At 36.4% G+C, this 21494-nt stretch overlaps 3 protein-coding genes across 4 annotated transcripts; 1 reads left to right on the forward strand and 2 right to left on the reverse strand.

The window, feature by feature from the left end:
• LOC109722527 (ubiquitin-conjugating enzyme E2 10) lies at positions 2009–6861 on the reverse strand. Of its 2 annotated transcripts, XM_020250620.1 has the most exons (6): positions 6706–6861; positions 6487–6603; positions 5067–5194; positions 3962–4066; positions 2999–3153; positions 2009–2414 (listed from the first exon to the last, which is right to left on the reverse strand). In XM_020250620.1, exons 2-6 carry the CDS (start codon positions 6554–6556, stop codon positions 2387–2389), a joined length of 486 nt encoding a protein of 161 aa, XP_020106209.1. In that variant the 5' UTR covers positions 6557–6603; positions 6706–6861; the 3' UTR covers positions 2009–2386. The 2 variants fall into 2 exon arrangements, with proteins under 2 accessions (XP_020106209.1, XP_020106211.1); XM_020250622.1 differs by lacking the exon at positions 2999–3153 and having other exon boundaries at positions 2012–2414; positions 6706–6860.
• LOC109722526 (vacuolar protein sorting-associated protein 25) lies at positions 8338–12342 on the reverse strand. Its single transcript, XM_020250619.1, has 7 exons — positions 12051–12342; positions 11101–11184; positions 9850–9989; positions 9538–9591; positions 9307–9395; positions 9142–9217; positions 8338–8843 (listed from the first exon to the last, which is right to left on the reverse strand). The coding sequence occupies exons 2-7, from the start codon at positions 11157–11159 to the stop codon at positions 8722–8724; spliced, it is 540 nt and encodes a 179-aa protein (XP_020106208.1). The 5' UTR covers positions 11160–11184; positions 12051–12342; the 3' UTR covers positions 8338–8721.
• On the forward strand, positions 12764–16500 carry LOC109722525 (myosin IB heavy chain-like). Its single transcript, XM_020250618.1, has 4 exons — positions 12764–13139; positions 14083–14401; positions 15419–15477; positions 16165–16500. The coding sequence occupies exons 1-4, from the start codon at positions 12878–12880 to the stop codon at positions 16203–16205; spliced, it is 681 nt and encodes a 226-aa protein (XP_020106207.1). The 5' UTR covers positions 12764–12877; the 3' UTR covers positions 16206–16500.

The following is a 21494-nucleotide window of genomic DNA, read 5'->3' on the forward strand; positions in this document are numbered from 1 at the left end:
TTCATCTTCTAAATCAACTTGGAAGCAATTAAAGGGCAATATAATGTGGTCTCTACAACCTCCTTTTAGGTTGTAATCATGAACATTATATCTTTGTTCAAAGGCCAAAAATTTCACACTAGTTGTATCACTTCCTTTGTTTAAAATACTAAAAATTTAATAAAGATTGGGTAACTCGGAGAGAGATTGTTATATTAATTACTAGGATGAAGTATTGTATAGACTTAGCACTTCTTATTATTAAAATATAACATTTCAGCATGCATTGGTACGTAAAGCTACCCTTGCTACGTCCTTTGATATATAGGTCTCTGTGTATATTGTTTCAATGGTATAGTAAGGGGTTTGCATGGGTTGTATATATAGGGATTAGCTCATATATTAGTCAAATATTAAGGGTGAAATAAGACTCAGTTAGGAAAGTTTTCTCTTATTATATATATGTGACTCATTATCTCATTAGTGTAGGAAGACAAAATTACACGTACTCAACAATGACCTTAGGTGTAAAATTTAGATCAAGAACCTGTTATTATCTTGTAAATTTCATTCACGGTTGATCTAGATCACTAAGGAAGAAGTTTTTTGGTTCGCACCTCTGTCGCATTATTGTATTTTTTAACTTGCGCTTAACTTGAGCTTGTTAAAATGAATTTGCTTCCCTATCTGGCTAGCTAGTAATCAATGTGCTACAGTGAAGTACAACATCGATGCAATTAAGTGGAAGATACTACACTAGTGAATGCATTCATTCAGATTTGGAAATTTCAACGATAAAAAGATCTTTTTAAGATTCACTGACATTAGATATATACGATCTAATGTACAAAGTTGGCTTGTGTATTGTAGTACTGTCATTATACAGCGGACGTCTCAATTGTCATAAGATTGGAGTAAATGTGCTTTGGATTCGTCATTCGCAGGTGCGATGCATAGCAATTGAATATTCTAGCTAGTCATACTTTTTTTTCTTTTAGCAGTGATTATCTGTTGTTATGTCTATTCGGTTTGATTTTTGCAGCCATTTTCTATTATCTACTAAATTCAAAAATTATTTTAATTCTTAAACTTTTTTAAAAAAACTCTCAAGTATTAGATGAGAATTCCGGGCTCTAAAATTTAGCCTTACAAATGTACGGTTTGGCCACGAGAGCGATGTATGGAACCGGACCGTATTCAAATGGGAAGGAACATGGAAAGTTAAATCATTCGTACATGTACGTATAACTTTTCATTCCTATCGAATCCTATTCATTATTTTCGTGAATAACCAACTTTAATATATCTAATAATAAGGAAATTAAGGATAAAAAAAAAATGGCATGCATAAAGCAATACTGTTCCACGTGCATGTGTAGGCTTGGTTCCACGACACACCAGATTATTTTACATATTTGCCCATTGCCAAATCATTGGAATCTTTACACTTTGCGCGCGAACATTGATGCAGCGAAGTACATGAGCTATGAGAGGAGCCCAACCCCCACCCACCAAAATTACACCTTTTGTTAGGTTTCGCTACAGTTGTTGCTCCAACGGATTTGTCACACGTAGCCGAGGGATAATGACATAGGAACCGGTGCGTCTTCTTTTTGGATCTTTAGCACTGCTTTGTCGAGGCTTCGAATAGTGTTGCATTGTGCGGAGAATTAAAGCAACTCCGAGGTACATGGATACATACATGGTGCCATGTTCGAAAACAGTAGAGAGTAGTCGTATATGTAAGTAACTATTTCTAAGGGGTGGCCGTGTTCCTTGATGCTATGATTCCAGTGCAGCACAATGTGCTGCTGATCAAGATCCAACGGCCGGTGTGTGGCGTCTATGCAAACGTTCGGATTTAAAGATTACATTGAGCAGCCTCTCAACTTGAGTGAGTCAAGATCTTGACAAATCAATGACGACGGAGGAAAAAAAAAAAAAGACGACTGAGATTTTTGCAAATATTGATGGTTGTTAGGTTTCTAGTCTACTGATGACTATGCATCAAGAAAACCATAAGCAGAGATGATTATCAAAGGTAATAGAGATTAATTTAGCTAACTGAAAACAATGGAAGCGAGTTTAATGGTCTAAACACCGCATCCCCACACAAATAATCAGATACAGCAATCGTTTACTTCCCTTTTTGGATAGTTGCCGAGGCTTTTACTCTTTCAAGCGTAGCCACCAAGTTAAATTGACATACACCAACTTTACAAATCACAAACAGGTTGTACTAAATTAAGAGGCCAAATGACCCCGAACAATCTCCGATTCAAGAAGAACTTTTAGCCCATGGCATATTTCTGGGTCCAGCTTCGTGCGGTGGATTCGTACTTGTTCTTGTCCGTCTTGTACATATGTGCAATCTCCGGAACCAGCGGGTCGTCCGGGTTTGGATCGGTCAAGAGGGAGCAAATAGAGAGCAATACCTGAAAGTGGACCAGAAAAATGCGTTGCCATTTATATAAAAATCAATTACTTCGGAGGTGATAATATTGTAAGGTGAAAAATCGATACTTGATTAGTTGATGTTCTCATTTCTAAAGGATATCACAAAAAAATGGATACCCCTTACTGTGACCACCAAAAAGCTTGCAGACAATTCACCCAACAATTTGCCGTAACACGAGAAGGAGAGACTTCAAATGAAGTTTTTGCTTTTAGGGCTCAGAAGTTCAGCTCCTCGTCATAACAAAAGCTCCAGTTTTACTGGCTTTCCAAATGCTTTGCTGCTGATTTCTGGAGTACAGTAGCTGCTCTAGAAGCTAAGGCAAACAAACATGTGTAACCTATCTTTTCAAATCAAGACTAGCGACCCATGGCCTCTTCAAATACTTCTACTTGGTAAATATATAAGAACACTAACAATTTAACAGCAAATAAAGCCAAAGGTTTGTTATAAAAGTCGCATCTCAACGCATCTGAGAAGGCAAGTCAAAGACTTGTTTACAGTTTCAAGGTTTAGCAAGAGGACAGGATAGGCTGAAGAGAGGATGAGGTATGCTTCACCGACCCTTGCTTTGAATAGCAGGAATTCGCAAGTGGAAAGACCTTGCAAATGCCTTTTTGACACTTGAATACAAGGATATGGTTAATAGGCCCTGGCCATGCTCCCGAAATTGCATATTCAAAGAGTCGCCCTCTTTGCGTTACGCCTTCAATTGCTGCCTGCATCAATTCAGTTGACGGGTTCAGATTTGACGTCAATTTGCTCCCACCCTTGACCTGTAAGCCGATAGGCCAGACCACAACCGTATAGTGTGTAAGAATGTCTCTACGATGGTGATCTTTTGCTTTTCCAATGAGAATGGGTCCTCTTGCTATCTATTTCTTTTTTTCCAACAAAAAGAGGGCTCATTTGTACTTCAATTTCTGAAATCGGCAGGGATACTAGTTCTATCGTGTAGTCTTCTTTCCTGCCTTTATCCTGCTAAGCCGTAGCTTGGGGCCTTTCAAGGCGCGGGAAAGCGGTCCGAGTAGACTGATGACTAGAATTGGCCCTAAACCATGGGAGCGAGTCCATGCCAGGAGTTTAGGAAGGCATGAGCGAAATAGCTGATGACAAACTCAAACTCTGCGGAGTCAAAAGTTCGCCTCTTGGAAGTGAGGCTTTGTCAAAGGGCTTTGGTTGGTGAGGGTTTTTAGAGTGCAGTCTATGATGTGTTATCAAGTGTCAATGGAATTCGCCAAAAGGAGTCCAATTCGATCCATCTTTTGCTTGTCGAAGTCACCGGTGGAGGGTGCAACTCCTGATTCCAAGGATTAACTACCCACTATACGGGAATCGAACCCTGGAGGATGTTTTGAAATCAAATCATTTCTCTACCCCCAAAAGGTTTGATTCTTTGGAGGGAGGATGTCGGGCAAGGGGGGGAATCACGGGACAGTAATCAACGCCCCACCAAGCCTAATTTCTTAGCTAGATGTGGTAATTACCCAAATAAATCAATGGTAAGAATGGAAGAAAAGCAATAACCTTGGAAATGGTTAATGCAGGACTCCACTGCTCTTTTAAGATGTCCAGGCAAATGCTCCCGTTGCTGTTAATATTTGGATGGAAGACCTTTGTCTTGAATGCTACCTGGAAGATATAATTGTAAGTATGAAAATTAACCAAAACCTAAAAATGATTGCTCGGCAGCACACAGAGACTTTTTATTTACGTTGAAGTGCTTTACTATGCAAAGCCATAAATTATTCTGACTATGCACTTTCTCAACATTAAAATCAGTTTTCTTCGACCCCTAACATAGTAGGAGATGGTTTATCTTCTTGTTCCCACTTCACAATCTGAACATACCAAGCTAATTTAGCTTTTCCAAATGTGAAGCAACCATCAATTAATCTCATTAATTGATTTATATGCATGTGCATGGAAGTACGCACAACTCGAATTTAAGAATTGAATGAATTTTCATATTTGTAGCCAAAGAATTGTAACATGTTTCTAACCACTAGGCATGTTTACATACAGATTGAGTACTTTTGGTTTTGCTTACAACCAACAAGCAAAAAAATCTTGAGTTATAAAATATTGACAAAAACAAACAAAAAGCATATACAGGCAAAAGATGATTGATTTTGCTACAGGAAATGTCTTCATCTCTAAGGCTTAAAAGAGCCAGACGGAATTCAATCCTAGGTAACCATAGAAAGATCATGATGACTGTGAATTTAGATAGAAGTAAAATATTTTGAGAATCCGTCTGTAATACCAGTAGATAACACAAGCTCCACAATATACTGACTACAGAAATTAGATGAATTTTAACAAAATATACATGACCTAGTTACATACTTCTTACAGAAAAACATCAGCAACAACAGGAAAACGCATAAAAATATGTGAAAAATCTACTGTTACTGACTAATAAATATATATAACTAACCAGTGAACAAGATGGGATTGAAGAGAAAGTCATTGTCTGTGGAAGTCTCATATCTCTCACTAAACATGCTTAGAGCACAGCTAGACAAAAGACATAATCTAAAATATAATCTAAGATGCATCTGACATTTATATGGAATATACCAGAATGATCAGTAACATTTCAAAATCACACATGTTGCTCTTGTGGTACCTTCGGTGGTTTGAATGGATAATCTGGAGGAAAGTGAATGGTAACCAAAAAGACTCCTCCTGCATAAGGACTGTCTGGTGGACCCATTATTGTTGCTTGCCAATGAAACATATCTTCAGCCACCGGACCTGTAAAATGCCGATATACAGAATACTATCAAATCTGAGAATCGAACAAACTGGCAAGCTGACGTGCTATTAAACCAAATATATAAGATAAGCAAGAAGCATATGTAACAAGCAGCAGATTGCCTTTCCCAACCTTACAGAATTACAACTAGCGTAGAATATTACCATCTGATTATGGAAGAGCAGGTAGCATAAGGAAATAGCAATTGATAAGTTAAACAGTCAAAGGAACTTGAGCAGATTTGCCACTCAAAGACCATCAGCATGATAACAAACCTGCTGATCTTTACTTTGATTGTCCACTGCTGAAGTTTATGTACAACTGGAATCATATAAATAACAGCACTGAGGATAAATTCTGTTTTAACCAAGTGGCAACATGAGAATAGCATGCTTCTCTTCATGTCGACAAGCTTGTGCACCTTTCACAGACAGAAGCCTTTAGTTTGATATGACAGAAAATGGAATGCCCAGACAGTCTTTGGTACTATGGCATAGTGAAGAAGAGGAAGGAAGAAGTTCCCTTAGCAATCAGCAGCCACTACGTGCCGTGCTCATCCCTTCTCTATACCTACTCAATCCCTCTAATCCTATTACATCTCTTTTTAGTTGGCGAACGAACCACAAATAAATCTTTCAATCACATGTGCGCTTCATTGAACAACATCAGAGTCAAAAAATTCCCAATTCTGCATCTCTGAAATGCCCTAGCCCTCAACATGTTTAACAGAGATTAAGCATTACACATTACGTATCAAAAAAGCAAAAGGATCAAACTTTATGCATGCTAAATAACAGCTACTTCACAAAATCTTATTCTCCAATTCTGCCCTGAAGAGAGACCACCTTAATGATGGGCAAGCCATAAATTCCACAAAAGACGATAAAATTAACGGATTAACTATTCTAACTTACTTATTCATATTATCTATTTAAGAAGGGGGAAATATTGTTAAAAAGGGGGCATACACAGTAAAATCTCCGCCTAATCGGTTCATCATATCATGCAAACTAGCACACAAAAATCGTTTAAAAGTCAGAGGATTACATCATCCCCTCGAACCCGAGATGATGCTGCCAAACTCCACCATCAAAAACTACGACATGCGCTTGATCAGAAACAATACAACAACACATAAAGGAATAGAATTCGCCATGACAAAAAAGCACTAATAATCGACGATAAAACTCCGCAATTTGATCCTAAAATTCAAACACACAACCAACAAGATCGGGGCGAAAGGGAGCACGAATAGAGATCGGGAATTGGAGGGATCCGGATCCACAGATACCTGCGCTACAGGACGTTGGGGGATCCTTCTGTAGATCCTTCAACTCCTTGATGATCCGCTTCGAAGCCATGGGAGGCGGCGATCAAATCCCCTGAAACTCGACCCGATCGACCAAATCTACAGGACGAAGAACGAGATCGACACAAAGGGTGATTCGAGGAAGGAGAAGAGAGAGAGAGGAGAGAGGGAGCGAGAGAGAGAGAGAGGGTTTACTCTTACCTGAGGCTAGGGATTCGTCGATTCTCCTCTCTCTCTCTCTCTCTCTCTCTCTCTCCCCTCCCTCTTTTTCGCTTTTGTGGACGCGGTTGGAGGAGAAATGGAGGGGAAAGGAGGAACGAGAGGGATAAAGATTAAAGAGTCGAGCGAGAGAGGGAGTTTTATATATAATAAAATAATAAAGAAAAGGGTAAATTACACGTTTGGTCCTCAAACTATGAGCTTTTGGTATTTTGATCCTTAAACTCTAATCGATAAATTTTTATTCAAATTTTTTAATTTATTAACAGTTTTATCGAATTTAATAATTTAATTATAAAAATATCAAATTTAGCAAAACTTTTTAAAGTAAACTAATTAGAATAACTTAAATAAAAAAATTAAAGTTTTAAAAAAAAATAATAAAATAAAACTGATGAGTGTATATCATTGCACAAAGAAAAGGAATCGTGCTTTTGGGGGTAATGATGGGGACGGTGATGAATCATGATAAACACATGGACCACGCGGCCTCGCCCATTAATGCAGCGGATAGAAAGATGTTTGGACCCGGTCTACGACTTTCAGATTGTTTTGACCCTATACGCCACGTCACCAATATTAGCTCAACCCATTGGTGGAGAAATTTTGCACCGTAGAGCCAATTCTTTAACTTTTTAGGTGTAGAATTTTTTACAAATTTTTCCTACAAAGTACGTATTTTCTAGTCCCATACATAATATGTTTGTGCATATAAAACAATATCGTTGTTTATCAGCAATAAAATGAATCCAAATTATTATATTAAAAATACGAAAATTTTACGTATGATGCGGTATTTTCTAAGTATATTTTGAGCACAATGCTATGTGCTCCAATTAACTTATTTGGTTCATGGATGACATGGTAGATCAATAGTTGACAGTTTCCACAAAAAAAACAACTTGTTTTTACAAAACAGGAAAAGTATGTTGTTTTGCTGTTTTCGCATCCATTGAACTGCTTTTTGGTACCAAAGTAAATAAAAATAGTATAACGGCATAATCTAACTTAGACCATATCTCTGGCAAATATTCTCTCCCCCGTTTTTAATTCTTACCTCTTATTCTCCTCCTACTACTAGTATTTGCAATATATGGTAAGCATCTAATAGGGAGAAATTATTTATTTCCTGAACCTCATTCCACAAAGAAGAAATTATTATATTAATATTTTTTGAACAAAGCAAATTAAAGTTTTTACTTTTGAACTTCCTGTTTAAATTCTAATTTTTCCATTTGCCGACACAATATCAAAAGATAAGACTTAGTTTGGTACTGAGATCCATCTAACGCTATTAGATAAAATAGAGCTGGTGTAAAAGCATATAGAGATATACTTTTATATTCTCCGATGGGACTGTAAAATATATATTGTGACCAACTAATCGCGACATGCATAACACAATATTACTTACGAAACAAACAGAATATTTTTTCATTGTACTTTCTGACCGCACGTAACGTAATTTTTTCGCAATTTCAAACAAAGCCTAAATATTGCTAAAAGTATAAAGTATTTTATTTTAAAAGCAAGAAAGATTTAAATAGAATAAGATAGATGACATATCATTAGGGGGTCTGTCCACGTGGATTAGGTTAGGAAATTAACGGGTGGTTAAGGATACAGAACACAGATAAATTATTGTTTGGACCTGATCTAGTAGACCAGCCAGTCACAGCACAACATACAGCTTCTCCAGTAGTAATGAAAAAAAAAGAAAAAAGAAAAAAAGAGAGTTGGAATAGCTCCCAGTTACTAATGAATGTGTCGCAATTTTCAAATTACATAATAGGATCAACTTCGTTTGGGGAGTAAAATACACATCAAATAAAAATCTCTTGAATCGAATAAGTTTGTGGGAATCACAGTAGAAACTAAAAATTTCTAGCACGAGCGCAACCTGCATTCAGAATCTACAACACAATAGAGATGATTTCGAGTGATCAGGATCGGAATTTTGGGTCGGTGAATGAGGCTCGAGGTTTAGATAGAACAGCTTTAGACCGAGAACTTGACACCTTCGTCGTCGGCCGAAGTCCCCTTGAAGATTGCCACTTTACCCTTCTGCTCCAGTAACTTTAGGGCACGCACCAGCACGCCGCGATCGATCCCCGCAAGATCTTAAGAGCATAAGGGCCAAACAATAGCAGCCCAGAAGTAAAAAAGAGTGTTAGTCTTTTAGGATACCATTAGAATGGTCGAGTTAAAAATTCTTCGAATTTATCCGCTTTTTTCAGTTGATGCAAAGTTCCCGTAAACAGTAACCAAAGAAAGAATCACAATGAATGTACAATTAAACGCCAACAAAGTTTTCAACATAATCCAGATAGTCGATTAAAATAGGGCATTTACCAGTAAATATCCATCTCAGAAAATAAAAGTAGCTAAGAAAAATTGATAGAATTAGTAATTAGTTACCAGTTCCACGGGTTTCAATTCCGGAGCGTAAATCTTCGACAGTCATGACACTGTCTTCGAATCCATTTTCCCTCACCTGATCAGACAAAGACATAAAACCGCAGTTTTTACAACAATTCTACCTCTAATTTAATCCCCTAGAAGACACAAAAAACCTGAACTCACGAAGTTTATAATATAATCAGCCCAATCTTGTATTCTTAGCCAGAGAATAAGGCATTTCTTGTGATGTTTGTCCATCCATTCTGCACGTCCTGTGAGGCATTCGGCAAGAGAAAAAAGTTTTTAAGTTGCTATAACGAAAGCCCAAAGAAAATTAGCTGACTCTTTTAGCTTCAGCACAAAAAGCTGGCAAAAAGAAGGCAAAATTTTGATCACAAATAAATTACAACTAACCTTCATTGACCAGAGCATTAAGAAATACTTCTTTTGCTTCATGAGTCAGAGATCCTGTATAATCAAATAATTAAATGGAAACCATGATATTACCAAACCAAGGCCGTGGAAGCGCTCATGACGAGAGTTATCATGCCAAATTTTAAATCGAAGGAATGTAAAAAAGTAGCCTGACTCTCATAGTTACCTACTCAGTGTATTGTCTCAACCAATGGTTTCAAATCTCCAATCAAAACTTACTGGGCAAAGATATGAAATATAGACCGCATATAACTTCATATTCAAGCACAAGCATTAAGAAGCACGACTCACTCTCAATTACAGGATTAGAGAAGAGTGGGAAATCTTCTTCAAGCGCAATTGTAAAGATCTTTTGGCTTCTACAATAATCAAGTATCAACTCCTTCCACAGTTGGATTTGCTTCTCACGCGTTTCTCTCACAGGCTGCAAACTAGAAGGGAAATATAAAATCGGGTCAATCATAAGCAGACTTAACGATGAAAAGTATGCTGTACAAAACTCTAAATGTGAGGGAAACATAAGATATTTGAGCCAATGATAATGCTTTCGAATTTGAAATGGCACACATAACTCGAGAAAGTGTTTCGGCATATAGGTTTTCTAAGTAGACATGTAACCCGACAAAGTGCATCATACAAGTTCAACAAACAAGTATATGTTGTTTAATGAACATCATGCTTTTTAGCAGCAGGGTTCAGATTTTGTGTTCTCATGATTGAATTTAAAAAGCTTTTCAATTAAAAAAAAAGGTTCAATTCAAAAGATTTAGGCATGTGCGTTGAAAGGCATAAACCTGTATTGTCCCAACCTACAGGCCTCATTGCAGTTAATGAGGAATTGGCTCTCAAGAACAGTTTAACTAAGTATTCAGCTGGTTGTTAGACAGGAAGGCCTTCAATGTTGCCGAGAAAGGCCTAAAGAGGTCAAAGGTCATATTATGAGTTCATACATAATAAAATGGAATGAAACTGATAAAAGCAGCCCAAATAATCCAGCGCTCACCAGATAGATACAATTTCGTTATTTCTAGGTACACTTTCATTTTTTTCTTCTTCCATATCGTAATTACTCTTCATATTAGATGTTTCTAATATTTTAGTGAATATATCCCATCCCTATTGATTCATGTTATTGTTGAACAAATAAAATTATGTGCAGGATTGTGTTGTATTAACAAAGATCATATCAACTTGCCATTATCATGTCTTATCTCATCTCTTCATCAAGGTATTATGTCACTATATCATATCTATATCCATGCATTTAAGTCTCCTACATAAACCAAATTTTATTGAGAAAAAGCCAATCCACCAAATGGCAAGTATAGCTCTTTTCTACCAAGTTGCTCATTCACATGCCAGCGAGCAAAGCTCACCGCAAAGATTGATCAAATTTAGGTTAAATATGCGATTCAGAGAGAGCACCTAGTAAATATCAGACAATGTAGGGTACACATTAAGATCACAATTCAATAGCAATATTATGCCTTGAGAAATCAAACCAATGAATCAAAAGAAAAATGAAGAGGTTTGATTCATTACGTGAAGTAAGGTGGATAATTGAAGAAGTAGGGCAGCTTAAAATCACCGAGTTTCTGCATTCGGACAGAGATTTATGCTTCAGCTCTGTAATTGAAATATCAAATATAACATTAAATTACATCGCAACGAAGTTGCAGCGGATAGGAAGCCTTAAATACCAAAGCAGTCACAAAAAGGTTAAACTGGAAGTAACTTCACCAGAAAAAACATTGCGAGCATCATAAAAAAATAAAAGAAAAAAAAAATCTAAAAACACCCAACAGAATCAAGATCAGATTCATAAAGAGTCATAATCCAACAAGCTATTCAGTACTACAATACTGACTCGAATCCGATCAGAGACCTAAGATGTCAATTGAAAATTCAGACTGTAAATTATATCAAATACAAGCTGAATTCGAACATACAGCGCTCAAATTTGGCAATTCTGGGTAGATTTATTGAGCACTTGTTCAACAATCACAGTAACTCATTCAACTCTTAATAAAGTCTAAAGTAAATCGAGTTAATTAAGGTATACAACCAAGTAACAGTTATGATCCACAGCATTTATCAAATTAATTATCTATTATAAATAGCTAAAAGAACAATTTTTTGTAAAAGATAACTTTAGATGATAAATAAGCTGGAGAAAAAATAGCACATAATAGAAAAAAAAAAACAAAAACAAAAAAAAACAATGCAATATTACAACTGATATTCTTCGCCCCCTCGCCCTTCTAAATTCCCAAAAGGTTAATCTAATCACTTGAACACGTGAAGCGAGTCAAAATTCCAAAATTGAGATCAAAGCCCACTAAAAATCCCTAAAAACAGCATCAAAATCGATATACACGAGAAATTAACCATCTTAATTTGAAAAATGCATGATAAATCTTAAAAAAAAAAATCTCGTTTTTGGCTCTCCAGGTTGAAGATGAAATAGATTAAGCGGCGATTAGAGATCAAACCTCAAAAGCAGAGCGAACGACCGCGCATAAGAGGACGCGAGAAACTCCACAAAGACGATCCGTTCGAATCCCCTCCGGATTAATCGCCTCGGCTCGATTAACGCTCGTTCCCTCGCCCCCTCACGAGAACGGCGGCGGCGGCGAAGGCGGCGGAGGTGGCGGAGAACGGCGGCGGCGGCGGCGGAGGAGGGATCGAGGGGGTTCGTGTATGGTGGGGGGATTCGGGGCCTCGTCGATGTTGCTGCTACTCCTGAGCTCGGCGTTGGACTTCGTGGACGGGTGGAACTTAGATTAAAATCGCATGCACCGAGGTGTACACATTACGGTGATCTTTAATTTCATTAAAATTGTTACTCACACCGTGTGTATAGTTATATCTCATACACCACATTTCGCAAAAAAAAAAAAAAATCCACATAATAAAAACCTCAAAGGTGAATTCTCTATCACATCCAAGAGGTGAAATCTATACAAATATAAAATCATAAATTTTATATAATGATTTCTTTCTCTACCGTTGATTGTTGAGAGTAAATTTTTCATTAACACGCTTTTAAATCTTGCACATTTTATATTATATATAGGCTCTTTAGACGATGCAACATCAAAAATCAGGTGCAGTGTATTGAAGTCGTGGATGCACCGGGTGCAGGCAAAAATGTCTCCCTTTCTAAAGTAAGCGACTTGTGCGACTCGGCTCGATCGATGGGGTTTAATTCGACCGAACACATGTCGGATCTAAACCCGAACTCCGATTAGGATCATCCTCCTCGTCGTCGTCCTCGTCCCGCTCCTCCCCATTTCCCTTCCCCTCGAGCGGGGCGCACATGGATCGATTCAAAACCCTAAAGCGGATCCAGGTCGAGCTCTCGGAGGACCCCGAGGAGAACGGCGGCGACGGAGAGGCGGCGCAGGCCAATGGCGGCGGCGGCGGCGGCGGAGGTGGGGAAGAGGAGAGGGCGGCGGGGGATCCGGGGTTGTTCATGGGGATGAAGGTGCGGAGGAGAGCGTCGATCCATAGGGATTGTAAGGGGGATTACATCGGCGTCCCCTCCGATCCCTACCTCACGAAGATCTTATCCAAGCAAGGTATCGTTTCCCCCTGATTTCGCCTACCTTTCGATTCTGTGCAGTTTCTCGCGACCCGATTCGGGTACTCTGATGATCCAAGTTGGTAACTTTTTCTGTTCGGAAATTAGCTCGTAATATGATCGGTCTCGTATAAATCATGTAGTATATATGTTCTGCAATTTTTGATTGAGGAGGTTCTCCAAACCATTTTTGTCGATAAATTTGGGTGGAATCTGGCGTAGATTGGATGTTCTATTTGGTTCTTCAAATCAATAGCCAGAGCTTCTAGTGTTGTTTGAGTTGTGTTATCTGCAAAAAGCACTTATACAGCTTTTCGTTTATTAGAATCCTCTAACAGCTGCTCACTGCTGCAGAAATAGAAACTCAAAATTGGAGCTTTTGCTTTTAGGCTTAGAAGCTCATATATGCTTGTCCCCGTAGGAAAAGCGCTAATTTCTTTCTATCAGCTTGACGCTCGTCTTCTGTTTCCCAGAACAGAGAAGTTGCCTCATTTTTTACTAATAAAATTGCTTTTCTTTTCGGATATCACTTTTTTTTCCAGTGCCTAAATCCCATGGTTAAGTGTACAATTACACAAATTTGCTCCACACTTTGTTCTTCGAAAAGTTTTATCGCTAAGTACCGCTATATATCTCTTGGTGTGTTTAATATTTAAGGAGAAATTGTTTAGGAACAACACAGCCCTCTGATAAAGGATTAATTAGTTAGCACTTAGTACCTTCAAGTATTTACTGTAGACCATATCAGTCTTTTTTTATTTAGAAAATTTTAATTTATATGCCTGCTTGCCCATCTGATTTATGTAAGAAGGTATCAACTTTACTTTCATAGAAGTCATGAACATCAGAAATTGATTTTGCTGCTTTTCAGTTTTCACATGAAACATCGTGAGCGCATAATCTCATAACTAATTGGTAAAATATTCTCTCTCTTTTTTCAGGGGACAAAAAAGTTCTGTTTGCAGACAAGATTTTGAAGTTCACGGGATCAGGGAAGATGAAAAAACGCATTTTGGTGATCACAGATTTTGCCATCTATCTTGTTGACCCTGAAGCTGATGTCCTAAAGCGGCGGATAGCACTGGCGGCCGTCGAAAGGCTATGTCTTAGCAAGCTGAGCGACAATTTCTTTGCAATTATTATTCCCACAGAGTACGACTGCCTTATGGCCAGCACTAGGAAAACAGAAATTGTTAATGTTCTAGTTGAGGTTACTAAAAGCACATCTGACTATGAACTCGAGGTTGTTTTCTCCAACAGGTAAGAAATAGGAACAGCAAATTTACATGAATCTGTTTTCTTCCTATGTTATCTTGATAATAAAGACGCTCTATTACTCTTTACTTTTTCCTGTTTTGCCAGTTTTCTTAGATACTGCTTGCTAGGTCCAGTGATAAGGAAGAGTGATTTGGATATACTTAAATCTGCATCATGCAATTCTCTCGCCAAATTTTAAATTTACCTTGTAAGATGACATGTCCAATCCGGGCCGCATAGTTGGCTTTAATTTAACTCTGCGTGTAATGCATACTTGAGGACCGTCGTGTTGTTTGACAATGTGTTGTCTAGCTAATGCTACTAGGAGAAGCACTATATTGAATTACCTCAACAGCTTCTTTCAGCTGTAGAATCAGAAGCACCAAATCTGAGCTTCTGTTTTTGAGAGTGGAAATCTCATTTCTGCCTTCTGTTGCAGTAGCTCCAGATTTTTCTCTTACCAAATGCTCTACTTGAGATTGTTCCTGCTGACAACTGAAGCAGAAATAAGGCCAAATGGGCCCCCACATTTTCTAATCAAATCTCTCTAAACAATCCAAAAAAAATCACTGATAAGATGTTTCTATTTTGGACCAATATTGCTTCTATTCCCTAATCTATAATTATATGAAAAAAAAAAAAAGCAGCTCTACACCTGATCTCAATTTATTTATTTAATTTTCTCAATCAGGAGAATCAATGAAATGCATGAAATTTAATGGACTACATAGATATTTTACATATTATAGTACTTTTGAACGGAGAGTTCAATACAATTGATTTTTAAATTAGTCAGTACTTGTTGAGAGTTGCTATTCAATCTGAAGATAGTTTGTTGTCTAAACGTCTAGATTTACACATGTTAGATATATCAACCGAGTCCAATTTGATGCACACCATATATGGTATCCTTTTACGTTGTGATGTGAAAGTATCCTCCAGGTGTTACTTGCAATAAGTATTGTATGATAAATTAAAATAATGCAGTAATGTACGATAAATTGCTGTAATATTTTCCAGGTTTGAGTACAATGCTGCTGCCGACATGGTCAAAGAAGTAGAATTCGAGGAAGTAGATGGTAAGCAACACTTAGCCCACATTTCTTTTAAGCAATAAGTTATCCTATTGTAGCAGAATTGCAAAGGGCACCCTTTGTTGATATGCTTATTCTCAAGTGGAGCCACAATGGGGTTAGTCAGGTTTCTGCTTGCCCGGTTCACCTGTTGTGGACAAATTTAACCAAGCTAGCGCCTTCTTAGAAATATGTTGTGAATTACATCAGGGGCTTTTGCATAGATACCTAACAAAATTTGTACTGTCACATGTATATGCCTGCAAAATCTAAATTCTCATTATGATCCTGAAAATGATACATTGTGCTAATCGCCCTTATCTTCAAGGGAGATCATCCCATTCAACCAATATAGTTGTATCTTAACTAAAAATATATATCAGTTAGAAACGGAGTTTCAGGGGCAATATAAAGTTCCTTTTTATTTCATTTTTTCCAGCTGTATGTATGTAAATTAGTGATTGTGCAAAAGTACATGTGCATTATAAAATGATGATCTATCGACTACATGCATAGATAGAAGTATCATCAGGGTGATCAGTATCTTCAATCCCTAGCTTTAAGATGCAGATGCAATTTTCCAGCTAATCCTTTGATGCGCGGAATTCTGCCGTTCCCTCTTGCCAAAACTTAATTGATAGAAAATCCAAACGCCTCGTTATGCATTGATTTTTTGTGGTATGCTTAACGCAGGAGGTATAAAAACAAGGATTGCAAAGAAAGAGAGCAACTGATGCGGAGTCAAAAGCGCCTGTTCTAAGCGACTTTGATCATTCAAAAGGAGGAGAATTTAGTTTTATTCTTTTTTTTCTTTTCACTGTGAAGTCTCTTATGTATACGCAAGTTTCTGTTCATTTTTCTCTCATTCTGTCAATTGAATTGTTGTTCTTCTCTTGGTGACTCACTACTCCTTGCTCTGTTTATAATAGTACTCAATTTCGTGTCACTGCTGTGTCTCATTTCTCTGTTTCTGGGCTCCTGCGCACTTTCGGGAACACCTGAAACTGAGTTCATCTTCTTCTTGTACTATTTCCTTCTGTAACTGTGAAATGCCTGCATGCAGTGTTGATCTCTTTTCTGATCATTTTATTATCCTCGCCATTTTCAAAATTTAGCTAACAAATTTAATCGGCCGGCCTGGTCTGTAAATACTGTACTTCAGTTTCTGATCCAGGACTAACTAAGGCCCTGTTTAGCCGTCGTGCCGCCCTAGAGGCAGCCCTTCTGGGGGCGGCTTTCCGTGTGCTATGCGCGACCACAGTGCGGTCCAGAGCTTTCGCAGATCTTAGTGCAGTGGAACTGTGGTCCAGAGCTTTTGCAGATTGCAGTGCAGTGGTTTCTGAACAATCGGATTTGGCAACAGATTGCTGGTGGCCTATAGGGCTGTGCATAGTTTTGGCTTGGATCAACTCAACCTGGCTCATATTGGCATTGTTTTAAAAACCGGTCGAATAGCAATTTGAAAATGTTATTGGGTCAAGGGTTACTGTATCAACTTGACCAACTGGGTGAACCAGTGACGTCGGCATAACGTCATAAATATTTAGTTATTAGTTTTAATTTTATTATATTATATAATATAAAATTTTAGTAAAATACTTTATTATAAAATATTGATTTCTAAATCAAATTAAGTAAATATAAGTTTTCAAGTTTTGTTTTTTTATAAGACTAATAGGTACTAATAGAAAATAAAATTAGCTAAGTTGATTCTAAACTGTTAGATTTTAATATTACTTGATCAATAATATCTTGCTATTTTTATTAAAATATGATCAATACACCGATTTGATAGCTGAACCGCTAGTTCAAACGGTTCAAAATAATTCTTTAACTTATCCATTTAAATAGTTGAACCAAACCGTTTTATAAGCTGAATTACGGTCAGACAAGTTGGACCGGCCGGTTATCTTTCCAAAAACCGAGCCGTTTTTTGACTTATCCATTTGAGGCATAAAAGCCACTAATTTTTTGTTGCATTTCCTTTGTAACACTGTCCTTTTAATTTGTCTTCCCAAAATAGTTCAACAACAATAATAATAAGGATATAATAATAATAATAATAATCTTTAACAACTATTTTCCAAAATATCACAAACTACTTGATGTTATTAAAAATAAAGCCACAAAATTAGATATATTTTTTTGTTTAATTTTACATCCAAATAGCTTGTTTCAGAATCTCACTCTATTATATAAATAGCAGTTTTACATTTTTTTTTTATAAAATGTGACATCAAGCTCCAATTTATTAATAAAAAAATGTAGACCTTGTAATCAAAGCTCTCCTACCTTAAACTACTTTTCCAAAAAAAAAAATAAAGAAAAATAATAAAAATAATAACTTCTCTATTAAATATTAATGCTACCGTAATCCAACTACTTCATAAAGATCATCACATAGAAACCATTCTTAAATAAAAAAGTAACACTAATAAAAAAAAATTTAAAAAAGAATCTTAATGTTCTTTAGGTATTAGATCCGCGGGACACAAAAAAAAAAAATTAAAAAAAAAAAGAAAAAAAGAAGCTTTTTGACCACAGCAATGGACACAATTGTTTAGCATTAGATCACCTCCCGTTCCCCCATTGACCGCATCAATTCCTTCATTAGAGAAAGAGTTAATTATAAATTTGGTCCCTAAACCTTAAAATAAATTTTAAATTTAAGGACCCTTATAATTGCAATTGTAACTATTTAGTCTTTAAATTTTGCTTTACGTAATTTGATCTATTTCTTTTGTTAAAGTTAAAATTTTGAAAGTTACAGACAAAATTAAACTCGAACTATAGAGATGAAATTAGAATAAATTTCAATTTTTTAGGCATCAAATGGAAACTCTACTATTCTAAAAAAAAAGGGGTAGAGACTTACGAATCCAAAAATAAGGAAACAAAAAAAAAAAAAAAAAGAATCCCCGGATCTAAAGTTAAATAGGTGTTTACACGTAGATTTGGTTGAAAATTTGGGAATTTCCTTTTTGCTGACGTGGTGGACAAGGTCCAGCGAACAGGTTCTCCGGCTGAATGAATCGTCCTTTTGTGAGCCGAACCCTGAGGGGAAGCGATAACGCGATGGAACACGCGGAATCCGATCCGTCTGCCACGTGGCGTCATATCCACCGCTCTCTCTCTCTCGCGCGCGCGCGCGCGCTCGCTCGCGAGGAGCCGCGAACCCCACGAGTGCGGCGGATCGCGTGCTCCACCCGTCGCACGCGTTTGCTCCGACCGGCGTGGTATATATCAAAGCGGTGGGCCCAACTCCCCCCTCTGCCAACACAATCTCCGTTGAAAAGCTGCGACGCTTGCGTCTGTGACACCTAACAAGGTTTAAGTGCTTGGCACAGAGGTGTATAAAAAATTTATTGACATGATACGATGTGTATCGAGTCGTGTTAATACATAATGATTATAAAAATATATATACGATGATATATAATAGTAATATATTTTTTTTTTTTAGTAACAAATTATACTAATTATTATTTATTATATTTTTTATTAAATTTTTTAAATTTTATGAAAAAATTACTTACTAATTTTAAAAATAAAAATAGTTTTGTTTATAACACTATTTGCGATAAAAATAATAATTCCTCAATGGATTAGTATAAACAAATGAGACAACTCCTTCGTAAGTTTAAACGGTCATGTAGAAAGAGAATGGAGCTAGAACTAATTAAATAATCCATATCAGTTTTTTAATTTGTCTCACAAAAATAACCTCCACACGACTTAAGCATTTTGTAATTATATGTTATTTGCATTTTTCAACCTGCGTATATGATAGTAACGTTACGAATAAAATCAGTGGTCACTAAAGATTAAAAAAAAAATTGACCATAAATTGAAAAGGCCAAATTAAAAGCATTAGGAATCACCATGGCATATGCTTAATTATAATGCCTACACAAATATTATTCACATAACCTCTCCTTAATTTCCCTCCTATTTATTCTTATTTTGTTGCTGTAAGGGGTGCAATAACTTTGTCACGATGTAACCATTTCTAGATTTTATTGAATTAATTAGCCTATCCCATTCCAAGGAATCGACCTAATATACATACAAAGGAATAGAAAAAAAAAAAAAGAAATATAAAAAATATAAATATTTATATGTTTATAAATATTATGGTTAATTTTAATATATACAAACATATAAGGCTAAAGAGATTACTATATTTGTGGGCACATGAGAATTGGTGCTATTCATTTTTATTTGTTTTCCTGCTTATCTCCAAAGCATATGCCAAAGCATTTTTGGTTTTTTAGGATACAAAACTACAAAAGGCAAAAGCAAAAGCATTTTTCGAGGAAACGTGTGCACTTTTGCGAGCATCAAAGCACTAGAGATCACTTACTATTATTGTTTATTATTATTATTGTTTATTATTATTATTATAGTGACATTTATCTTCTTTATAATAATGTACGTGATGCCTTTGACTTGTTTAAACTAAAAATGGGCTATTTGTGCATATTGATTAATATCTTAGTCACAAATCACAATCACTAATTATGTGCCTATTGATGCATAGAGAAATATTTTAAGAAATATATTGTTTTGAGTCGCGCATCTAATTAATTCCATCCTTTAGATATATAACTGTACACATAATAATACTATTTGAAATATCCAACCATTATAAGGTTACGTACGTGAACATTGACTATATTCTTTAATACTAATCTTTTTTTTAATTAGTTTTCCTTTAATTAATTACTGTAATGTAAGGATAACATAAGTATTTTATTAAATATGTTTATTTTGTTTCAGAAACCTGTTACAACAAAGTTTCTTTTTGGAAAAGAATTCTATATATATATATATTTTTTTTAAAAAAAAAGATTTAAGAATAAATAAAGTGAACCATGTCGAGTAGCCGAGTTTGGATCGGGCACAAATAGCGTTTAGCCAACACATTAAGTGCCTCTTTTATGGCATATTAGTGGTGGTGGGGACCACGTGCGAGATAGAGACTTGTTTAATTGGTAGGATCACCCTATACAAATAATCAATATATATATATATATATATATATATATATATATATATATATATATATATAGGCTAAATTACAGAAAACTCTTCTGTCAAAATTCGATNGCCCAAGCCCAAGCCTAAGCCAAGCCCAGCCCAAGCCCAAGCCTAGCCCATATCAGTTTTAGGTATAGACAGCCCCAAAATAAAAACTATAGGTATACGTTTAGGTATAGGTAAATCATAGCCTATATAGGTAAAATAAGCCTAAGCCCAAGTCTATTTTAAAGCCCATAGGTATGGGTAACTGTAGGGATGGGGTTTGGGAGGAAATTACATCATCTTATGTACACACGAACCATCCACGAAGAGCATAATGTGCCCGGTATTCTGAAACCTCTTCACGAGAAAATTAACGGATAATTTAAACAATAATACGTTAAATGGTGGGTTACTAAATGTAGATTCTATACGACATGATGCGTATTAAGTGTACACGGACCAACATCTAACTAAACAGAACTGGCGACTACTTCTGGACATTGAACGCGTCGATAATTATTTCTTACTTCATAATTAAACCGTTAAATCTAAAGATTTTATCAAGAACAAAGAGTCAAAGGTAAGCTTTTTTCATCAAGAGTAAACTAATATGACAATCTATCAATCTGTATTAAAAAAACGTACTTAAAGTGGGTACACGAAAGAAACCACTTTTATAGTCTCTATTACTTTTCCAAATCTAGGAATTAACTCGTGGACTCATTGACGAGAGTAGCAGAAAAGGTCACTCTTTCTACAACTTCTTATACGCGTCCGTGTTTTAACAAGCTTAACACTCTCACTTGTCCAAAGTGTGAAAAGAGAAAACAATAAAGTGAATCGACAACCAGACAAAATACTGTCAATTCTAAGTCAGTAGAAGTGACTATTAGCGTCTGTTGACTTATTAAATACATCCCAGTGTGAGTGGGAATTGAACTTATTTTAGGATGACTACGAGGTTCGTATGTAATAATCTAGCTAACTTTTAAAAAGAA

Source organism: Ananas comosus, linkage group 16, assembly GCF_001540865.1.
Source record: "Ananas comosus cultivar F153 linkage group 16, ASM154086v1, whole genome shotgun sequence".
Lineage (NCBI taxonomy): Eukaryota > Viridiplantae > Streptophyta > Magnoliopsida > Poales > Bromeliaceae > Ananas > Ananas comosus.